The sequence below is a fragment of the Sapajus apella genome, unplaced genomic scaffold (genome assembly GCF_009761245.1).
Source record: "Sapajus apella isolate SASKATOON/1434 unplaced genomic scaffold, GSC_monkey_1.0 scaffold119, whole genome shotgun sequence".
Lineage (NCBI taxonomy): Eukaryota > Metazoa > Chordata > Mammalia > Primates > Cebidae > Sapajus > Sapajus apella.
In genome coordinates, this window is record NW_022437059.1 from 642,709 (window position 1) to 661,702 (window position 18,994).

Consider the following 18,994-nt stretch of genomic DNA (forward strand, 5'->3'; position numbering starts at 1 on the left):
TAAAGGTAAAAAGTTTTGGGTAAATATGGGAAACCAATCTGCCCAAGAATGAAATGTGAATGAGGCCAATTAAAAAAAAAAAAAAGCAAAAACAACAACATTTTAAAAAGGAAAAAAAAATAAAGAAATGTGAATGAGGCCAATGCAGATGCTCTTCTTAGTGGAGGAGGTCCACAGAGAAGGCAGAATTGGAGAGTCTGCCCATGAAGGAGAAAAGTGAGCTTGCCTTGCCTGAGGCTGCTGACGGCTAAAGCCAAATATGTCTGAACACTCACCTTTCCCTCCCAATAAACTGCCTGGTAGCTTCAAAGAGCTTAAGATCTTTGGGAGGCAGTTTTCCCATATGCCAGAAACTCATTTAAACATTCTACAGTATTTTTTTTTTAAGAGATGGGGTCTCACTATGTTGTCCAGGCTGGAGTGCAGTGGCTATTCACAGGTGTGATCCCACTACTGATTAGCACAGGAGTTTTGACCTGCTCCATTTCCGACCTGGGCCGGTCCCCTGCTCCCAGGAGGTCACCATATTGATGCCGAACTTAGTGCAGACACCCGATCGTCACAATACACTATAGCCCAGAACTCCTGGGCTCAAGCAATTCTCCCACCTCAGCCTCCCAAGTAGCTGGGACTACAGGCACGCACGACCGCGCCCGGCAGCATTCTACAGTATTAACTTAATCATCATAGCAACCCTATGAGGTTACTCTTATTTTTTTGAGATGGAGTCCTGCTCTATCACCCAGGCTCGGGTGCAATGGTGCAGTTTTGGCTCACTGTAACCTCTGCCTCCTGGGTTCATGCGATTCTCCTGCCTCAGTCTCCCAAGTGGCCAAGATTACAGGCGCACCACCACGCCCAGCTTATTTTTATATTTTTAGTACAGACATGGTTTCACCATGCTGGTCAGGCTGGTCTTGAACGCCCAATCTCCCAAAGTGCTGGGATTATAGGCGTGAGCCATCGCACCTGGCCAAGGTTACTCTTATTACTCCCATTTTACAATTGAGGAAATCAAAGTCAAATAGCTGCTAAGCAGCAGAGCTAGGATACAAAAGGCTCTAGAGACTGTCCTCTTATCCATTCCACCTTACTGCCTCTCGGATGTATGGCTTCCATTTGGAAAAGCCATTTCTAATGTTTTCTATAGCTACCTCTCAGTTGGCTGAATGGAGAAATCATTGAAGAGAAAAACTAAAGTGGTTTGGAAAACTAACCCTCTGAAGTAATCTTTTTTTTAAAGCTGTGAACCCCTCTAGGTATCTAGTAACCTATGGAGATGGTGCGGAAATAATGTTGTCTTTGTTTTTAGATAATGCAGTTTTTTTGTTGTCTTTGTTTTTGTTTTTTTTGAGAGAAAGAGGTCTTGCTATATTGCCCCAGCTACAGTACCAGTAATGAAATAATGGTTTACTGCAGCCTTAAACTCCTGGGCTTAAGTGATCCTCCTGCCTCAGCCTTCCAAGTAGCTAGGACAACATGCACACACCACCATACCCAGTAAAACTTTTTTATTTTTTTGTAGAGATGATATCGGGTCTCACTATGTTGCCCAGGCTGGTTGTGAATTCCTGGCTTTAAGTAATCCTCCTGCCTTGGCCTCCCAAAGTGCTAGAATTACAGGCATTAGCCACCACTCCTGGCCTAAATGTTTTTTTGTTTTGTTTTGTTTTTTGAGACAGAGTCTCACTCTGTCACCCACGCTGAAGTGCAATGGCATGATCTTGGCTCACTGCAACCTCTGCCTGCCGGGTTCAGGTGATTCTCCTGCCTCAGCCTACTAAGTAGCTGGGATTACAGGTGCGTGCCACCATGCCCAGCTAAGTTTTATATTTTTAAGAGAGATAAGGTTTCACCATGTTGACTAGGCTGGTCTCGAATTCCTCACCTCAGGTGATCTACCCGCCTTGGCTTCCCAAAGTACTGGGATTACAGGCATGAGCCACTGCACCTGGCCTAGATGTTTTTAAACGCATAAAACACAGGTGCTCTAATTCTGATCACAGAATTCTTCCGTGTGGTGGCAAGGACACAACCTCCATCTCTGACCCAGAATGTCTGTCCTGGTGATGGAGGGGAGAGAGAGAGCAGGAAGAGCTCGGGGAGGAGCTCTAAAGGGTGGCTGAACTGAAAAGAAAACTTAACAACTAGAAAAGGAGATAAAATTATAGCTGCCAGTACCTCAGCTGGTGGAAAAGAAATTTGTACTATCTTGAAAGACTGTCCATAATTTTCCCAACATATCTAAAGATTTCAATACTTTCATTAAACATTGGGAAATAATCTTTAAAGTCAAAGAAAGTGTGCTGAACAAATTCAACTGGGAGAAGAAAAGAAATGTTATTAATACCACCTTCCAGTGGCAGATCTACTCTAGGTCTTTCTGTCCCTCCCTCTGCCTATCCACAATCCCAGGCCTCTCTCTTTCCTTAAGATTTTTACCCTAACTCATATGATTGTTTGGATAAATCCAAACTTCATAAACTATTTGCATGTAGGTCTGCTAGAACTCTCTCTGCCTGGCTGGGTCACAAACTACATGAACCCTGGGGGATAAGGCCAGAGGTAGAAGCATGAGAACCTGCTCAAGTCCACCTTTCAGGTTCCACTGACCTATGAGGGGGTCAGTGACGTGGGTCCAGTCGATGCAGCACTGCAGTTCCAGCTGGTAGTGGGACTGGATATAGAGAAGGAGATGCTGGTAGAAGCCAATACCGGCAACCAGGTGCGTCCTGTAGGCACATTCCAAAGTGCTCCGGCTGTGGATGTGCTATAGAATGGAAAGGGAAGGGGCTGGTTAAGCAATAAACTCAGAGTTCCACTCACCCTCCCCTAACCTGTTCATCTCACTTGGCTCCGGAACTTCGTCTACATCTCCTCTCACTCACAAGTTACTCCCATATTCTTAGCTCTAACTCTGTGGTCTTCCCATCTGGGAGGAGACTCCCCTCCTTCTCCAATTCTAATTACATCTGACTCTCTCCCTCCTTTCTGCCATCTTTTCTTGGCTCCCTTACCTCCAACCATGTTCTGGGCCTACTTTCCTAGCTGTCTCTTCCGTGCTTGACTTTCTCTCTTTAGAAAAGGACCTCCCCTTACCTTTTTGTTAGTCTTGATAAGCTGGATAACTTCATAGTATACCTTTCTCCATAGCAGCTCCTCAGCCTTTCTCCCATAGTCCACTGGGTGCAGGAACATAAGCTTGACACAGAGCTCACGCAGCCTGGGAGGGTGCAGGGGAGCATGAGAGACAGCCCATTCCTTGGAGTGGGGACACAAGAACTGAGGGAAAGGAGTCATGTGCCAACACCCCCACCAACAAATCTCTGTCCTTCCCAAGAGACACGCAGGGTCAGTGTGACCCAGCACAATAGCAGCCTAGGAAGGCAGTGGGAGCCCCAAAAGATGGAAGCATGAAGCACTAACATTTTAATAATCCTCACTTTTTCCCTCTGCATACTTGGCTCCTTTTTCCTCTGCCTTTTTATCCCCCTTTTCCCCCCTTCATTATGCAGTATGGCAGCCTCCCTTGAGTCAATTTTTCTGGGGTCTTTGTTTTGAGACAGGGTCTCACTCATTCTGTGGCAGTGGCGAGATCACAGTTCACTGTAAACTTAAACCTCTGGGCTCAAATGATCCTCCCACCTCAGCCTACTGAGCAGCTGGGATTACAAGTGTGCAGCACCACAATCAGCTATCTTTTTAATTTTTTTGTGGAGACAGGGTCTTGTTACATTGCCAGGTCTGGTCTCAAACTCCTGGGCTCAAGTGATCCTCCTGCCTTGGTTTCCCAAGGTGCTGGGGTTACAGGCGTGAGCCACTGTGCCCAGCCTCGAATGCGATTCTTTTTATTTTACTCTACTTTTTAGATGTAGAGACTGTGTTACTTTATGGCACCAATCTACTAAGACATAAAACCTGCAGATGGGGTGAGGGATCCTAGCTCCTCTCTTAGGAAGGCCAGAGACTTCAAAGTCCATTAAGGTATCATGAGGTCAGGAGGTAAAACAGAGTGTGTGTTTATATATCTGAAAAGGTTTCTTGTAGAAATAGGCAGGGAAACAGTAAGGATCTATAGTTTAGAGTCTCTAGCTTACTTGTTCCTCAGGCTAATGTTTTCTGGTTTGAATACTTCTTGATAAGCAGTTTTGTTGCAAAGGATGAGGTCAAGTCGATGCACAGCCTCCACGACAGCCCTGCAGGGAAATACAGGCAAATACACCTGAGTCACACGCATAGTCCGTGGAGGATGATGCTGGGACACTGATCTAGAGGAAAAGCTAAAGAATTAGGGTCGAGGAAAAAAGAAGGCTGCAGGCTGAGCTCTATACAAAACAAGATGAACACAGTCTCCACCTTGATACAGTACCCCTGCCCCTCCCCACCTCCACCCACCAGAGACATTTGGCAATGGTGGAAACATTTTCAGTCATCACAACTAGGGGGATAGAGGGTTGTTACTGGCATTTAGTGGGTGCTGTTAAATCTCCTATAATGCACAGGACAGACCACCACAATAAAGCATTGCCCTACCTAAAATGTCAACAGTCTCAAAGTAGAGAAACTCTTTGGTGAGGAAGGCTCTCCCAATGGAAAGATCACAGGCTGTGATGCCAGGCAGAAAATCTAGGGTTTGAACCCTGGCTGTGTCTAACTCTGTGCCTTTGGGCAAGTTACCCACCCTTTTAAAGTCTTAGCTGTCTTAGTTAACACATCAATAAAAATGGAGACAATAATAGCAGCTACTTCAGAGGACAGTTGTGAGGATTAAATAATTTATATATAGCTCTGGTATATGGTAAACATTCAATAAGTAATGGTGGAATGAATAAATTATTATTCTATAAGGTCTTATTTTTTTTTTTGAGACGGAGTTTCACTCATGTTACCCAGGCTGGAGTGCAATGGCGCGATCTCGGCTCACCGCAACCTCCGCCTCCCGGGTTCAGGCAATTCTCCTGCCTCAGCCTCCTGAGTAGCTGGGATTACAGGCACGCACCACCATGCCCAGATAATTTTTTGTATTTTTAGTAGAGACGGGGTTTCACCATGTTGACCAGGATGGTATCGATCTCTTGACCTCGTGATCCACCCGCCTCGGCCTCCCAAAGTGCTGGGATTACAGGCTTGAGCCACCGCGCCCGGCCTATAAGGTCTTATTATCCCTGACACAAAGGAAAGGCATTTCTAGTATAAAATTCTGCTATGGAATTGTGGGGTATGGGAAAGTAGAGGGAACCCCTAGGCTGCTTAGCTGTAAACAGGATTCTGGTAAGCCTGGATTCTGCTGAAGGAATTAAACACAGTAGTTAAGAGTGTAGGCATGAGGTCGGGCGTGGTGGCTTACGCCTGTAATGCCAGCACTTTGGGAGGCCAAGGTGGGCGGATCACTTGAGGTCAGGAGTTCCAGACCAGCCTGGCCAACACAGTGAAACCCCATCTTAAAAAAAAAAAAAAAAAAAAAAAAAAATGTGTAGGCATGAAACCAGAACACCTGGTTTCAAATCTTAGTTCTGCTTCTTACCAGCTATGTGGTCCTGGACAAAATACCTTACATCTCACTTCATCCAACCACAAAACGGGAATATTATTAGCTAATACATAACACACCCATAACAGTGCCTGGTATATAGTAATCACCCCAAGTCTTGGTCTCCATCCTTCTTTTTCCAAGGCTGAGGGGGAGACTCCAGGCACTAAGGGGTAATTAAATCTGTCATCACAGCAAAGAAAAAGCCACAGAAACTCTACAATGGATGGCCAAGAAGTCCCAGAGGTAGGCCTCATATCTGGAAGGGTAAAACCCAGAGGACATCAGGCAGCAGCTGTAAGAACATTCAAATCAGGCACAACTGTGGACACAAAAGCAACAAAAACAGAGTGAAGATTTCCAAACAAACCAAGAGGTGCTCCCAGGCCAGGGAAAGTGGGCCACAACAGTTGGCATCCTGTGGTGGTAGCGGCTCACGAGGCACACTACTAAAAGCTGCCCTACACAGGATGAAGTGACCGCCAGCACCCAGTAGAGTGGGTGGGATGGTAATCGATGCCTTCTCACAGGCAATCATGTTTCTCCAAACACCTGGACAGCCTAGAGATGGATGCCAAGCCCTTTTGGCCAGCCTGGCCCTTGATGCCAGGGGCAGTACCAGTGATTTACTTTATACCAGCTCAGTCCCTAGGGCACGGCTTTTATTTTTGGTGCCATGGAAAAATCTAATGGGAGTATAAATTTTTATAGACAAGCTCCACAGCTCTCCTTATATCCTTAATCAAAAAGAAGGTAAATAACCACCACTCAAAAAATAAATAAATAACCACCACTCTAGAAGTTCTCATTGCAAATGCTTAAATGAGAGTGCTCAGTAGTTTTTTCCTCATTTTCCATCAGATCATAAGCTCCTCCACTAAACTATAATCTCTCTTCGAACAAAAACTACAAAATCTAGTCTCGTGTTTCATTCACTACTGTACTCCTAGGCCTAGCAAAGAAAAAAAAATTTCTTTTTTTTTTTTTGAGATGGAATCCTGCTGTGTCACCCAGAGTGGAGTGCAGTGGCAAGATCTCAGCTCACTGCAACCTCTGACTCCCAGGTTCAAGCAATTCTCCTGTCTCAGCCTCCCGAGGAGATGGGATTACAGGCACCCACCACTACGCCCAGGTATTTTTTGTACTTTTAGTAGAGACGGCGTTTCACCATGTTGGCCAGCTGGTCTCCCATTCCTGACCTCGTGATCTGACTGCCTCGGCCTCCCAAAGTGCTGGGGTTACAGGCATGAGCCACCGCGCCCAGCCAGAAAAATGTTTTTAAAAACAAATAACTAATGAATTGGCCTAATTAATCAATTGGTGCTTGTGTCCTTTCCAGTCTCCTTTTTCCTGCTGCCCTTTCTTCTGACTAAAAATATTTCAGAATTTCATATCCGTAAACAGCTAGGTGTGGGAGTTCCCCAAATTTCTGAAGCTCAGGGTGACAAGTCCATAGTCCAACAACACGTTTATCTTGGGCAGAGAAACCAGACTTTCCTCCTAGTTCCTTCCACTGATCACCATGCTATAATAAATTATAAAAACAGTGACTGGCTGCCTCAAATTTCTACCCTGCTCAAAGCCAACACCACACTTACAGGCAAATACCCATGTGCACACAGGTAAGCCACACACGTAAATACATCAGCTTAGGTTAGTCCTGTGAATGTAGTGGTTTAAGAAGGAACTACACAACTGGAAGGATGACCAGAGCCATCCCCAAACGCTGGAGACAAGGAATATTGCAGACACGGCCCACACTCTGTCTGACAGGCAGCACTGACACTGGGCAGCATGATGAGGCACACGTGCCACCCTGAGCCAACTCCTCACCCCCCTGGGGACTGCTTGGGGCAGCCCACGGTGGAAGCCCAGGGGCCGCTGGATTGAATCATTTTTCTATTTTTGGAGCAGCCTATACTCCCCTCTGCCTCTGGCTTACAATGCCAGAGAAGGCAGGATGCCTACTCAAAGAGGAAAAGACAACATGCTCTTGACTCTTTCACTGCCAAGATGGGGCCAAGGCTGTGAGGGTCTTCTTCTCATGCAAACATCCGTGATCCGTAAAGCCTGAGCTACATGAAAACCCCAAACCCCACTATGTGGCAGAAGGCACAAAACTCAGTCTCCAAGCTTTATATTATTTTGATTCGGTTGTGGAGCCCATGTTCTAGCTGACCTACACGGCAACTCCTCCACCCTTGATGGGAAGAGCTCATTCTGGCTTGTTCCCAACAGAGGGCTGAAGGGCTGAAGATGTGACTTGTGGAGTGTGGGTGGCATTATGGAAATCAGAAACCAGGAACGCAAGTTGCCTGGCAAGAGACTACAGTCATGAGGCTGGAAGGAAGGCAAGACTGAGAAGTCCCCAGGTGCCCCGAATTGCCTCCCAAGTCCCAAGAACGCTCTGAACATAAAGTCGTTCGTGGCCCTTCCAGGCCAAGACTTTCTCATTCAGACTCCTCAAAATTAGGGGTGTATGGGACTTTAGAGCATATCCAATTCAAATATCTCCTTTTAAGGATAAGGAAACTGAGGCCCAAGGTCACACGGTGAGAGAGTGGCAAAGAGAGGACCTGAACCTAGCTCTATGGACTTCAGTCCAGGACTCTTCTCTGTACATCTCACAGGATTCCAAGCACCGTTCCCTTCCGGGTTTTTCTCCACCTGTGACCCCACCTTTACCTACCCAACCCTTCCAGCCTTCAATTCCCACCCTACGACCCCAACTCCACAAAGCTTGGGGCTCGTCCCGACCAAGCACACTGTGGAGGGGATTCCTCCACGTGCTTCCCTCCAAACCTCCCACCCACCCAATTCCTCCTTTCAGTTCCATCCCGAGTTACTACGGGACCCCGCCCCGCCTCCAAAATTGCATCCTCCTTCCCCGCCCGCACCTCACCCCGGCACCGGGCCCCGCCCGCGGGGGAGGCCCCGCCCTTCGCCGTCCCCCTACTTTCCTCGGCGGCTGCTCTCACGCCCTGGCCCCTCTCACCGGTAAAGCCGCTTAGTGTGGAGGACTTTTGCTTCGGGCTCGCTGCTCTCCCCTGTCGGGGGGCCTTGGCTCATGGTTCCCAGGTCCGGGGGCAGCTTCCGGTCACAGGCCCCCGCCACCCACCACTAGCACCACCACTGCCGTCTCCGGCCGTAGCCGCAGCCGCCGCCGCCGCCGGCCCTGCTCGGCCGCCATCGCTGTGAGGCGGCTGCCCGCGACAGCTCCACCTCCTCCTGCCAAATCTCGCGATGGCAGCCGCACAGTTGCGGGCCAGTGGCCTGCTGCTACCAAATCTCGCGAAACTCGATTTCCCTCCCGGGAAGTTGCCAGAACTAACTCTGGGCAGCATGGCCTCTTTCCGGCTTCTCCAAACCCTTGCGAAAAACTTTATTGGTAAAGCTATAAGAGAACGGACAGTTTACCCAGTGAGGTGGCCAAAGCTTAACTGTATCAGGGCAGGTGAGCTCACAGCTAGAAGCGGGACTGCTTTGAACTACAGTGATCATTTGGTCCATGCTTTTGCCCCTTTTCCCCAGCCCCGTTTGAGCCAAGCGTCTTTCAGATTACTGGTAAGAGTGACTCCAGCTCTCCCTTTCCCCCCATAATTTAAACAAACGAAAAGTGCATGTAAGAGTTTCCTTGGAAAGGGCCAAACATCACACAGGAATAAAGCCCTGGAAGAAATTACTCTTGTACAAGCGTCTCGGCCCTTCAGCTCCACCTCCCAAAAGATTTCCAGCTTGCATATCTTTTCTTTTCCTTTTTTTTTTTTTTAGAGACGGAGTCTCGCTATGTTGCCCAGGCTGGAGTGCAGTGGCTATTCACAGGCGTGATCCACTGCTGCTCAGCACACGAGTTTTGACCTGCTCTGTTTCCGACCCGGGCCGATTCACCCCTCCTTAGGCAACCTCGTGGTCCCCTGCTCCCAGGAGGTCACCATATTGATGCCAAACTTAGTGCAGACACCCGATCGGCATAGCGCACTACAGCCCAGAACTCCTGGACTCAAGTGATCCTCCAGCCTCAGCCTCCCGAGTAGCTGGGACTACAGACAAGCGCCACCACGCGCTGCACATATCTATCCCTTACCAGCCAGCAACATTTATTGAACTCCTGTCTTCCAGCCACAGTGCAGGATTCTAGGGACACAGAAGTGAGCAAGCTAGACACTATCTCTGCCCTCACAAAGCTCAAATGACTTTAGGGATAAGGTCTCATAGGAATGACAAGCTACTCCCTCACGTTTCTATCTCCTGATCCTCACGCTGGAAATCAGGGCAGGTGGGCTCACAGCTAGGAACATGACTGCTTTGTCTTGTTTTAGCTTAAACCTAAGTTTAAAAAGCAAGGGGTTTTTTTAGGACAGGCCCAGTGGCTCACGCCTGTAATCCTAGCACTTTAGGAGGCCAAGGCCGGCAGATCATGAGGTCAAGAAATCAAGACCATCCTGGCCAACATGGGGAAACCCCATCTCTACTAAAAATAATAATTAAAAAAAAAAAAATTAGCTGGGCGTGGTGGCACCCACCTGTATTCCCAGCTACTAGGGAGGCTGAGGCAGGAGAATCGCTTCAACCCGAGATTCGAATGTTGCAGTGAGCGGAGATCGTGCCACTGCACTCCAGCCTGGGTGACAGAGTGAGACTCTGTCTCAAAAAAATAAATAAAAAGCAAGGGTTTTTTGCTTTTGTTTTTTTTGTTTTTTTCCTGTGTACACATTGTACTGAGAACATAAATTGCCCTTCTACTGCTATGCTCCTGGCTCCAGCCACCCACCTTCTTTCTGTTCCTGAAACAGCCTAAGTCTTTGCCACCCATTGGACTTTCACTTGCTGTTCCTCTGCCTGTAACACTTGTACTCCTGATTTCCCATCAGATTTCAGCTCAAACGTTACCTTACTAAAGAGGTCTTTCCTGTTAAAATTGTCTAATTGATTTAGTTGCTAGGCTTCTTCATTATGTTACCCCTAATAGAATATAAGCTTCTCAAGGGCAGAGACCTTCACTGTCATCTTGTTCTGTTCTTCTGTGTCTGCCTAGAATAGTGCCTAGCTAATAATTGGTGTTCAGTAAATATTTACTGAATGAATAAGTGTACAAATTCCATCTCCTTTCTGGGTATCCCAACCTACTCCGAGCACCCTTTGGTGCACAAATTCACTTTCCCCCTCTGCTTTCCTGAGCTGGGAGCTCTTATGCATTCCAGGTGCCTAGAATGTGAGCTTACCCCTTTGCCCAGGTGCATCCCAACTTTCAGAAAGGATGACATCCTCCTCTAATGCTTTTTTTGTCGGCAGATTCAGCAGGGCGGGGCCTGCCCCTTTAATCTGGGCCCCACCTGCTCTGGTCAGACAGGTTTTGAGACACAGGTAAAGGGAGGGAGACAGAGAGAAATACTTGCAGAGCCAGCAGGTAGCTGGGCAGTTCCCTCCTGGACGGACGGACTGACGGATGGGACCCTCCACTTCACTCCACACGGAAAGTAAGAGGATGTCATGGGTCCAAACTGCAAGGTTTGGAGGACCCTTGAGTTGAGGGAGGGAAAATCAGTCCCATCCAGAATGAGTTGGAGGGCAGCAGGGAGGGGAGAAGGACGGGAGAGAAGGCATGGTAAACAGCCATGATCAGACCTAAAATTCACAATAACAGACCCAGGCCCTGCAGAGATGGACGAGGTGTGCTAGTGAGGAGTTTGGGAACTGACCAAGTGCCAATGAAGGGGCAGGGTGCCCTGCAACCGTCAGCTCTTTGGGACAGATCAGTTGGCCAATCACTGATCTCACTTGGAACCCAGGAAGGTTCCAAGGAGGGATCTGTAGGGAGAAGGGGAGATGGGACAGTGGAGAGGAAGCTTCTTTGTCTACAGGAAGATCCTCGGTGAGAAAGAAACTTGGCAAAGTTCTAGACAACTCCTCTACCTCCTATTCCTGCATTAGGATGGCTATGACTCCAGGGGTTTTGGTGGAGGGACATAGAAGGCGTGGGTGGGGGCTGACTGAGGTCACAGTGCCAGGGCCTGTGTCCCTTGACTCACCCTCTCCTGTTGGATGGCATTTGATGTCGAAAGGGTGCCTCCATTTCATTTCAGCTGCTCATTTCCTTCCCTCCTCCCTCTGTTTCAGCGTCTTCCTCTGTAGCACGTTCTTCCTAAGGCTCCAGAAGGGGCCAAAGCCCATGAAGCCAGTTGCCCTGGAGAGCATGAGTTCTGTCAACCCATCCTAAGAACTAGAAGACCGGCGTTTCTGACAGAGCTTTCCTCTGCTCCCTGCAGGATGACATGACATTGTAGTAGATCCCAGAACAGAGGCCCCAGGATGACAGAACAGGAGCCCCTGGCCCTGCTGGAAGTGAAGAGGTCTGAGGCCCCAGAGAAGAGCTCGCCCCAGGCCTTGGTCCCCAATGGCCAGCAGCCAGAAGGGGAAGGTGGGGTCGAGTCCCCGGGAGCTGAGTCTCTCAGAGTTGGATCTTCAGCTGTGTCTCCCACAGCCGTAGTGGGGGCTGAGGATGGTCTAGACAGCACAGTAAGCGAGGCTGCCACCTTGCCCTGGGGAACTGGCCCTCAGCCCAGTGCTCCGTTCCCGGATCCCCCTGGCTGGCGGGACATTGAACCGGAGCCCCCTGAGTCAGAACCACTTACTAAGCTAGACGAGCTGACCGAAGATGATGCCAACCTGCTGCCTGAGAAAGCGGCCCGTGCCTTCGTGCCTATTGACCTACAGTGCATTGAGCGGCGACCCCAAGAAGACCTTATCGTGCGTTGTGAGGCAACGGAGGGCGAGAGCCGAACCTTTGTGCCCCCCCGGGCCACCTATCCCGACCCCACTGAGTGCAAGTGGGCTGAGGCAGTGGTGAGGCCGCCTGGCCGTTCCTGTGGGGGCTGCGGAATCTGTGGAGATCGGGAATGGCTAAGGGCCGTGGCCTCTGTGGGAGCTGCACTCCTCCTCTTTCCCTGCCTACTATACGGGGCATACGCCTTCCTGCCCTTTGATGTCCCACGGCTGCCCACCATGAGTTCCCGCCTGATCTACACACTGCGCTGCGGGGTCTTTGCCACCTTCCCCATTGTGCTGGGTGAGCCTGCGTGACAAAAGGGGGCATCGGGAAGCCTGGCGTGGGGAGCAGGAGGGTTTCCCTTCACTTGGCCTGGGCCCCTCAGCGTCTCCCACCCCCTGCCACTCTGCATGCCCATCTCCTCCCAGAACCACCTCCACCCCACTGTGTAGAGCCCATGGCCATATACCGCCCAGAGTGAACCTGACCCTCCTGACTGCTTCTTGCACCCTTCCCCTGCCTATTCTGACCCTACCCTGTATTTCCCAACTCCACCTAGGGATCCTGGTGTACGGGCTGAGCCTGTTATGGTTTTCTGCCCTTCGGCCCTTTGGGGAGCCACGGCGGGAGGTGGAGATCCACCGGCGATATGTGGCCCAGTCGGTCCAGCTCTTTATCCTCTACTTCTTCAACCTGGCCGTGCTTTCCACCTACCTGCCCCAGGATACCCTCAAGCTGCTCCCCCTGCTCACTGGTCTCTTTGCCATCTCCCGGTAAGTTGGGGCAGGGGGTGGGGCATGGGAGAGGGGATGGTGCTAGAGAAGCCAGGCATCTGAATGTCTGGAGAGCCAGGGGCAGGAGCTTTCTCTTTTCTACACTGGCCCAAATGCATGCCCTAGAGAGATAAGTCCACTTTCTCTTTTGCACCTTACCTCAGCTGGTAGCAGATGGTCAGCTCATATGTCTTCCATAGGAAGCTGATTTCAGAGACACATATAACCATGTAGAACCAGAAGGCTTTCAGGTGTCATCTAGATCAATGCACCTATTGCAGCCACTCCTGTGGCAATCTGTTCAGGTAGCTTTTTGGTCTCTAGTTGAACACCCCCTGTGACCAAATGTGCAATTAAAAAAAAAAAAAAAATATATATATATATATATATATATATAGACAAGGCTGGTTGTGGTGGCTCATGCTTATAATCTCAGCACTTTGGGAGGCTGAGGTGGCAGATCATTTGAGGTTAGCAGTTCGAGACCAGCCTGGCCAACATGGTGAAACCCTGTCTCTACTAAAAATAAAAAAAATTAGCTGGGCATTATGGTGCATGCCTGTAGTCCCAGCTACTCAGGAGGCTGAGGGAGGAGAATTGCTTGAGCCCAGGAGGTGGAAGTTGCAGTGAGCCAAGATAGTGCCACTGGACTCCAGCCTGGACGACAGAGCTAGATTCCATCTGAAAAAAATAAATAAAAACCTAGGCTCAGTGGCTTACACCTGTAATCCTAGCACTTTGGGAGGTCGAAGCGGGCAGATCACGAGGTCAGGAGCTCAAGACTAGCCTGGCTAACATGGTGAAACTCTGTCACTACTAAAAATACAAAAATTAGCCAGGTGTGGTGGCAGGCGCCTGTCAGCTACTCGGAAGGCTGAGGCAGGAGAATCGCTTGAACCCAGGAGGTAGAGGTTGCAGTGAGTCAAGATCACACCACTGCACTCCAGCCTAGGTGACAAAGCAAGACTCCGTCTCGGAAAAAAAAAAATACAAAAAATTAGCCAGGCATGGTGGTGTGCCTCTGTAATCCCAGCTACTCAGGAGGTTGAGGCAGGAGAATCGCTTGTATCTGGGAGGCAGAAGTTGCAATGAGCCGAGATCACCCCATTGCACTCCAGCCTGGGTGACAGAGGGAGACTCAATCTCAAAAAAAAAATTAATTAATTAATTAAAATAAAAAATAAAGACTAGTTCTCACTATGTCGCCCAGGCTGGTCTCAAACTCCTGGCCTCAAGCAGTCCTCCTGCTTCAACCTTCCAGCGTGCTAGGATTACAGGCATGTGCTACCACTCCTGGCCTCAGTTCTTCATATAAACCAGTCTTTTTTCATTTTTAGAGGTCCTAATTGTTAGACAGTTTTTTTTTTTTTTTTTTTTGAGACGGAGTTTCGCTCTTGTTACCCAGCCTGGAGTGCAATGGCGCGATCTCAGCTCACCGCAACCTCCGCCTCCTGGGTTCAGGCAATTCTCCTGCCTCAACCTCCTGAGTAGCTAGGATTACAGGCACGTGCCACCATGCCCAGCTAATTTTTTGTATTTTTTTTTAGTAGAGATGGGGTTTCACCATGTTGACCAGGATGGTCTCAATCTCTTGACCTCGTGATCCACCCGCCTCGGCCTCCCAAAGTGCTGGGATTACAGGCTTGAGCCACCGCGCCCGGCCCCTAGACAGTTTTTTATACTGTGCTAAACATTTCTGCCCAGATTCTGACCTCCAGAACTGCGTAGGACAAATTCAGATATTTACCACCACCTGTCAATCCCACGACCCCTAACACCCTCATCCCCTAGTGTCTACTTTGCAAAATGGCCCTGGTTTCTTCATTGTCCTGGGAAGGAACTTCTGCCTGTCAAGGTTGGGGAGCCTGGTTGAGGGTATAGTCTTTCTCTTCCTGTTTGTCAATGCGGGGAGGGCCCTGGTATAGGGTACTGTCCTTTTCTTCATACAAACCAAGGCCATATGAGCTCTCCTGGCAGCCTTCTGACTCTCCTTTCATTCAGTTTGCCATCACCTAAAATCCTTAGGGGTGTCTTCACATGAACTACTGTTAACCTAGAAGGGACCTTTGAATTTCTGAACCCAGATGCAGGTCTTTCCATTTTCCCTAATACATATAATCTTTTTTTTTTTCTTTGAGACAGTGTCTCACTCTGTCACCCAGGCTGGAGTACAGTGGCATGATCTCGGCTCATTACAACCTCTGTCTCCTGGGCTCAAGCAACTTTCCTGCCTCAGCCCCCCCGAGTAGCTGGGATTACAGGTGCAAGCCACCACATCCAGCTAATTTTTTTTTTTTTTTTTTTTTAACTTTTAGTGGAGACAGGGTTTCACCATGTTGGCCAAGCTGGTCTCAAACTCCTGACCTCAGATATTCCACCTGCCTTGCCCTCCCAAAGTGCTGGGATTATAGGCATGAGCCACTATGACTGGCCTGCTCTTGTTACTTTTGATACAGGATTCCAGGCAGCTTGCTAAAATAAAATATTCTTCCTATTGAGCTAAAATTAGTCTTCCTGTCACTTCTGATTGTGGTCCATCAGTCAGCTGTCCCACCAGCCTCCTGACCATCATGCAGCCTTGCATTTTCTCCCAATAGGTTTTCCCAAAATAAATATGTTCCTGCTCATGTAACTCAGCCTCTCATGTCCAGCTCTTTGGGAATACTGGTCTCAGATAGAAGTTGGCTTACGCGGTAAAAATCATCAGGGAGCTAAAGGAAGATTCAGTGATTGTCTGGTCCAGGCTTCCCATTTTACAAAAGGGAAATCACAACAGACTAGGGGAGAAGAGTTGCTCAGGTCAGTCCGCAATAGTGGCAGGACTAGAAACCAGGTCCCTTCCCTCTTTTATCCAGGGTTCTTTCTTCTTTCCCATGGATAAATTCCTTAAGCAGTGTGTGCCTCAGTTTCACCATCTGTAAAATGAGGTTGTTATGAGGATTAAATGAGTTAATTCATGTAGAGTGCTTAAAACAGTCTGGTACTTGGTAAGGGTTCATTATGCTGTGCTGCTTCCTAGTGCAGTAGAGAAGCAGCAGTTACTCACTCTTCCCTCCCTTTCCCGGGTAAAAAAGAGTAGAGGCACATGAATTATGTAGTAAGCGGTCCTTCATACGTTAAGAAGTGATCCTTCGTATATTAAGAGGAAGCTGCTCTCCCCTCTCTCCATTGAGGGGTGTGTATTGAACAAATTTCTTCCAAGAAATTTGTGGCTTACCCATCCTCTGGGCTTCAAGCCCTCCTGGAGGTGGCTTCTTTGCTTTCCTCTTTCCCTCTGCCCCTCTAAAGTGGCAGAAGAGGAGGTAATGAACAGGTTTGGGTTCAAATCACGGCTTTACTATTTCCCAGATGTGTGATCTTGGACCAGTTTTACTTAACTCCTTTGGAACCTTAGTTTCTTCATCTGCAAAAGGATAAATAAATACAGTGGAACACACTGCAGCTATAAAATAATGAGGAAACTGTTTTTATATTGATATAAAATATCTCCAGGATATATTAAATGGGAAAAAATAAACATGCAGAGAACAGTCTATGTAGTATACTGACCTACTTCAAAAAAGGGAAAAAACTTTTTGCTCATATATGCACTTAAAAAAAAAAATCACTCAGTGTACTATTGCACTGGTATTTTTTCTTCTTCTTCTTATTTCTCCAAGAAAAGCACACTGGTCTTTAAGAAAAAAAAAAAAAAGAAAAGAAAAAATCTGCTGGGCATGGTGGCTCACACCTGTAATCTCAGCACTTTGGGAGGGCAAGGTGATCACTTGAGGTCGGGAGTTCAAGATCAGCCGCCTGACCAACATGGTGAAACCCCATCTCTACTAAAAATACAGAATTAGTAGGGTGTGGTGGGTGCACACCTGTAATCCCAGCTACTCGGGAGGCTGAGGCAGGAGAATTGCTTGAACCCAGGAGGTGGAGGTTGCAGTGAGTTGAGATCTCACCATTGAACTTCAGCCTGGGCAACAAGAGTGAAACTTCGTCTAAAAAAAAAAAAAAAAATCAGCTGGGCATGGTGGCATGTACCTGTAGTCCCTGCTACTTGGGAGGCTGAGGTGGGAGGACTGCTTGAGCCCAGGAGTTGGGGGCTGTGACTGCACTCCAGCCTGGTTGACAGAGTAAGACCCTGTCTCTAATAAAATAATAATAATAAATAATAATGAAAAATCACTCAGTGGACAAGAAACCATAATATTGATGCCTGGGGTGGGGTTGGGGGAGAATAGGAGGCAATAGTAAAGGGAGGAAGATATTTTACTATACTCATTGAATTTGCTCAAACATTTTAAACTTTGTACAGCCAGGTGTGGTGGCTCGCATCTGTAATCCCAGCTCCTCAGGAGTCTGAGGTGAGAGAACCCCCCAAGGCCAGAAGTTTGAGTCCAAACTGGACAACAAATCAAGATCATTTCTCTGAAAAAAAAAATATATAAATGGAAAATAAAAGAGAAGGAATAATGTACTCAACTTCATAAACGTGGGGAAGTCAAAATCAATCACTTAATTAGCGCTGTGCCTAATAAATATTAAATGCATAAACTGTGGCTGTATTTGAAGTACCAGCCATACCCACCAACTGCATCTGCCTGCCGGGTCTATTCCCCACACCGTCAGCTCATTGCCAGTCGGCTGGCGAGCTTCCCTCCAGAGTAGGCTGACCCTTTTCTTGCCCCCACAGGCTGATCTACTGGCTGACCTTCGCCGTGGGCCGCTCCTTCCGAGGCTTCGGCTACGGCCTGACGTTTCTGCCGCTGCTGTCGATGCTGGTGTGGAACCTCTACTACATGTTCGTGGTAGAGCCGGAGCGCATGCTCACTGCCACCGAGAGCCGCCTGGACTACCCGGACCACGCCCGCTCGGCCTCGGACTACAGGCCCCGCCCCTGGGGCTGAGCAGTTCCGCCCTCTCGCCCTCGGGGTAGGGACGTGGGTCTGACATCTTTGAACCAGCTAAGCCTGAACATCGCCCCCAGGCCTGGGACTGCGGTGGGTGGAACCTGCTACTGCCCCGACAGGGATCCAATCAATCAGTTCTCCCCTTGCCGGGGCTGCCCTTCACCTTTGGGGCCCGGGACAGTCATAACGGATGGACTTAGTTTTCTTGCAGGGAAAAAGGTGGACAGCCGTATTTCTTTTTTTTTTTTTTTCTTTTCCCAGACAGAGTTTCGCTCTTGTTACCCAGCCTGGAGTACAATGGCTTGACCTCCGCCTCCTGGGTTCAGGCAATTCTCCTGCCTCAGCCTCCTGAGTAGCTGGGATTACAGGCACGCACCACCATGCCCAGCTAATTTTTTGTATTTTTAGTAGAGACGGGGTTTCACCATGTTGACCAGGATGGTCTCGATCTCTTGACCTCGTGATCCACCCACCTCGGCCTCCCAAAGTTTTGGGATTACAGGCGTGAGCCACTGTGCGCAGCCAACAGCCATATTTCTTAAGGATGCTGAGGGCATGGGGCCAGGACCAGGGGAAAGACACATCTCCTTCCTAAGCAGAGTCCCACCACTGCTACAAGGGCTCCCTAATGCTGGACTCTGCTTAACTCCCCGGCTTCCCATGAGGCAGCGGGCAGAGCCACAGCCAAAGCCCTGACCACTTCTGTGCCAGCTGTCTAAGCAGAGCGCCTCAAGGACTCTGGAAACGCCTAAGGATAGAGGCTGGGCATCACATCAAATGGGACTTTCATGTTTGGTGAAAACCTTCCTGGGGATCTGGATTCAGGACACTCCATGACTGGCCTTGGGGCCCTTTAGCCTCAGTCAAGGCTACTTACAGCTGGGCAGTCCAGAGCTGCTGCTCTTCTACCTATTTAGGCCCCTGTAACTTCCCACCTTTAAACTGCCCAGAAGCCATGCCCCTCCCACGGGAAGAGGGGAGCAGACAGAGAAATCTGCCTCCCAAGAGGGGTGTGGTGTGTTTGTGC

At 48.8% G+C, this 18,994-nt stretch overlaps 2 protein-coding genes across 4 annotated transcripts in view; one reads left to right on the forward strand and one right to left on the reverse strand.

Moving 5' to 3' along the window:
• SMG5 (SMG5 nonsense mediated mRNA decay factor) overlaps positions 1-17,851 on the reverse strand; it is a 43,380-nt gene extending 25,529 nt beyond the window's left edge. The window contains exons 1-4 of one of the 3 annotated variants that reach the window (XM_032260619.1): positions 17,769-17,851; positions 4,098-4,196; positions 3,100-3,223; positions 2,614-2,770 (exon numbers count right to left, since the gene is read on the reverse strand). In XM_032260619.1, coding sequence (XP_032116510.1) covers positions 2,614-2,770; positions 3,100-3,198 — 256 coding nt within the window. In that variant the 5' untranslated portion in view covers positions 3,199-3,223; positions 4,098-4,196; positions 17,769-17,851. Of the gene's footprint in view, positions 1-2,613; positions 2,771-3,099; positions 3,224-4,097; positions 4,197-8,525; positions 8,805-11,559; positions 11,674-17,768 lie in introns of those variants that run through there. The other 2 variants (XM_032260618.1, XM_032260617.1) reach the window with 2 other exon arrangements.
• On the forward strand, positions 10,727-18,196 carry TMEM79 (transmembrane protein 79). Its single transcript, XM_032260626.1, has 4 exons — positions 10,727-11,007; positions 11,797-12,596; positions 12,856-13,069; positions 17,751-18,196. The coding sequence occupies exons 2-4, from the start codon at positions 11,840-11,842 to the stop codon at positions 17,962-17,964; spliced, it is 1,185 nt and encodes a 394-aa protein (XP_032116517.1). The 5' UTR covers positions 10,727-11,007; positions 11,797-11,839; the 3' UTR covers positions 17,965-18,196.
• The last annotated feature ends 798 nt before the right edge of the window (positions 18,197-18,994 follow it).

What these genes read in the sequence shown, in the direction of transcription:
- TMEM79 (XM_032260626.1), top strand. Translation starts at nt 11,840, where the DNA reads ATGACAGAACAGGAGCCCCTGGCCCTGCTGGAAGTGAAGAGGTCTGAG. An exon ending in CACCTTCCCCATTGTGCTGG is followed by an intron (nt 12,597 to 12,855) that starts GTGAGCCTGCGT and finishes AACTCCACCTAG; the next exon opens with GGATCCTGGTGTACGGGCTG. An exon ending in GGTCTCTTTGCCATCTCCCG is followed by an intron (nt 13,070 to 17,750) that starts GTAAGTTGGGGC and finishes TTGCCCCCACAG; the next exon opens with GCTGATCTACTGGCTGACCT.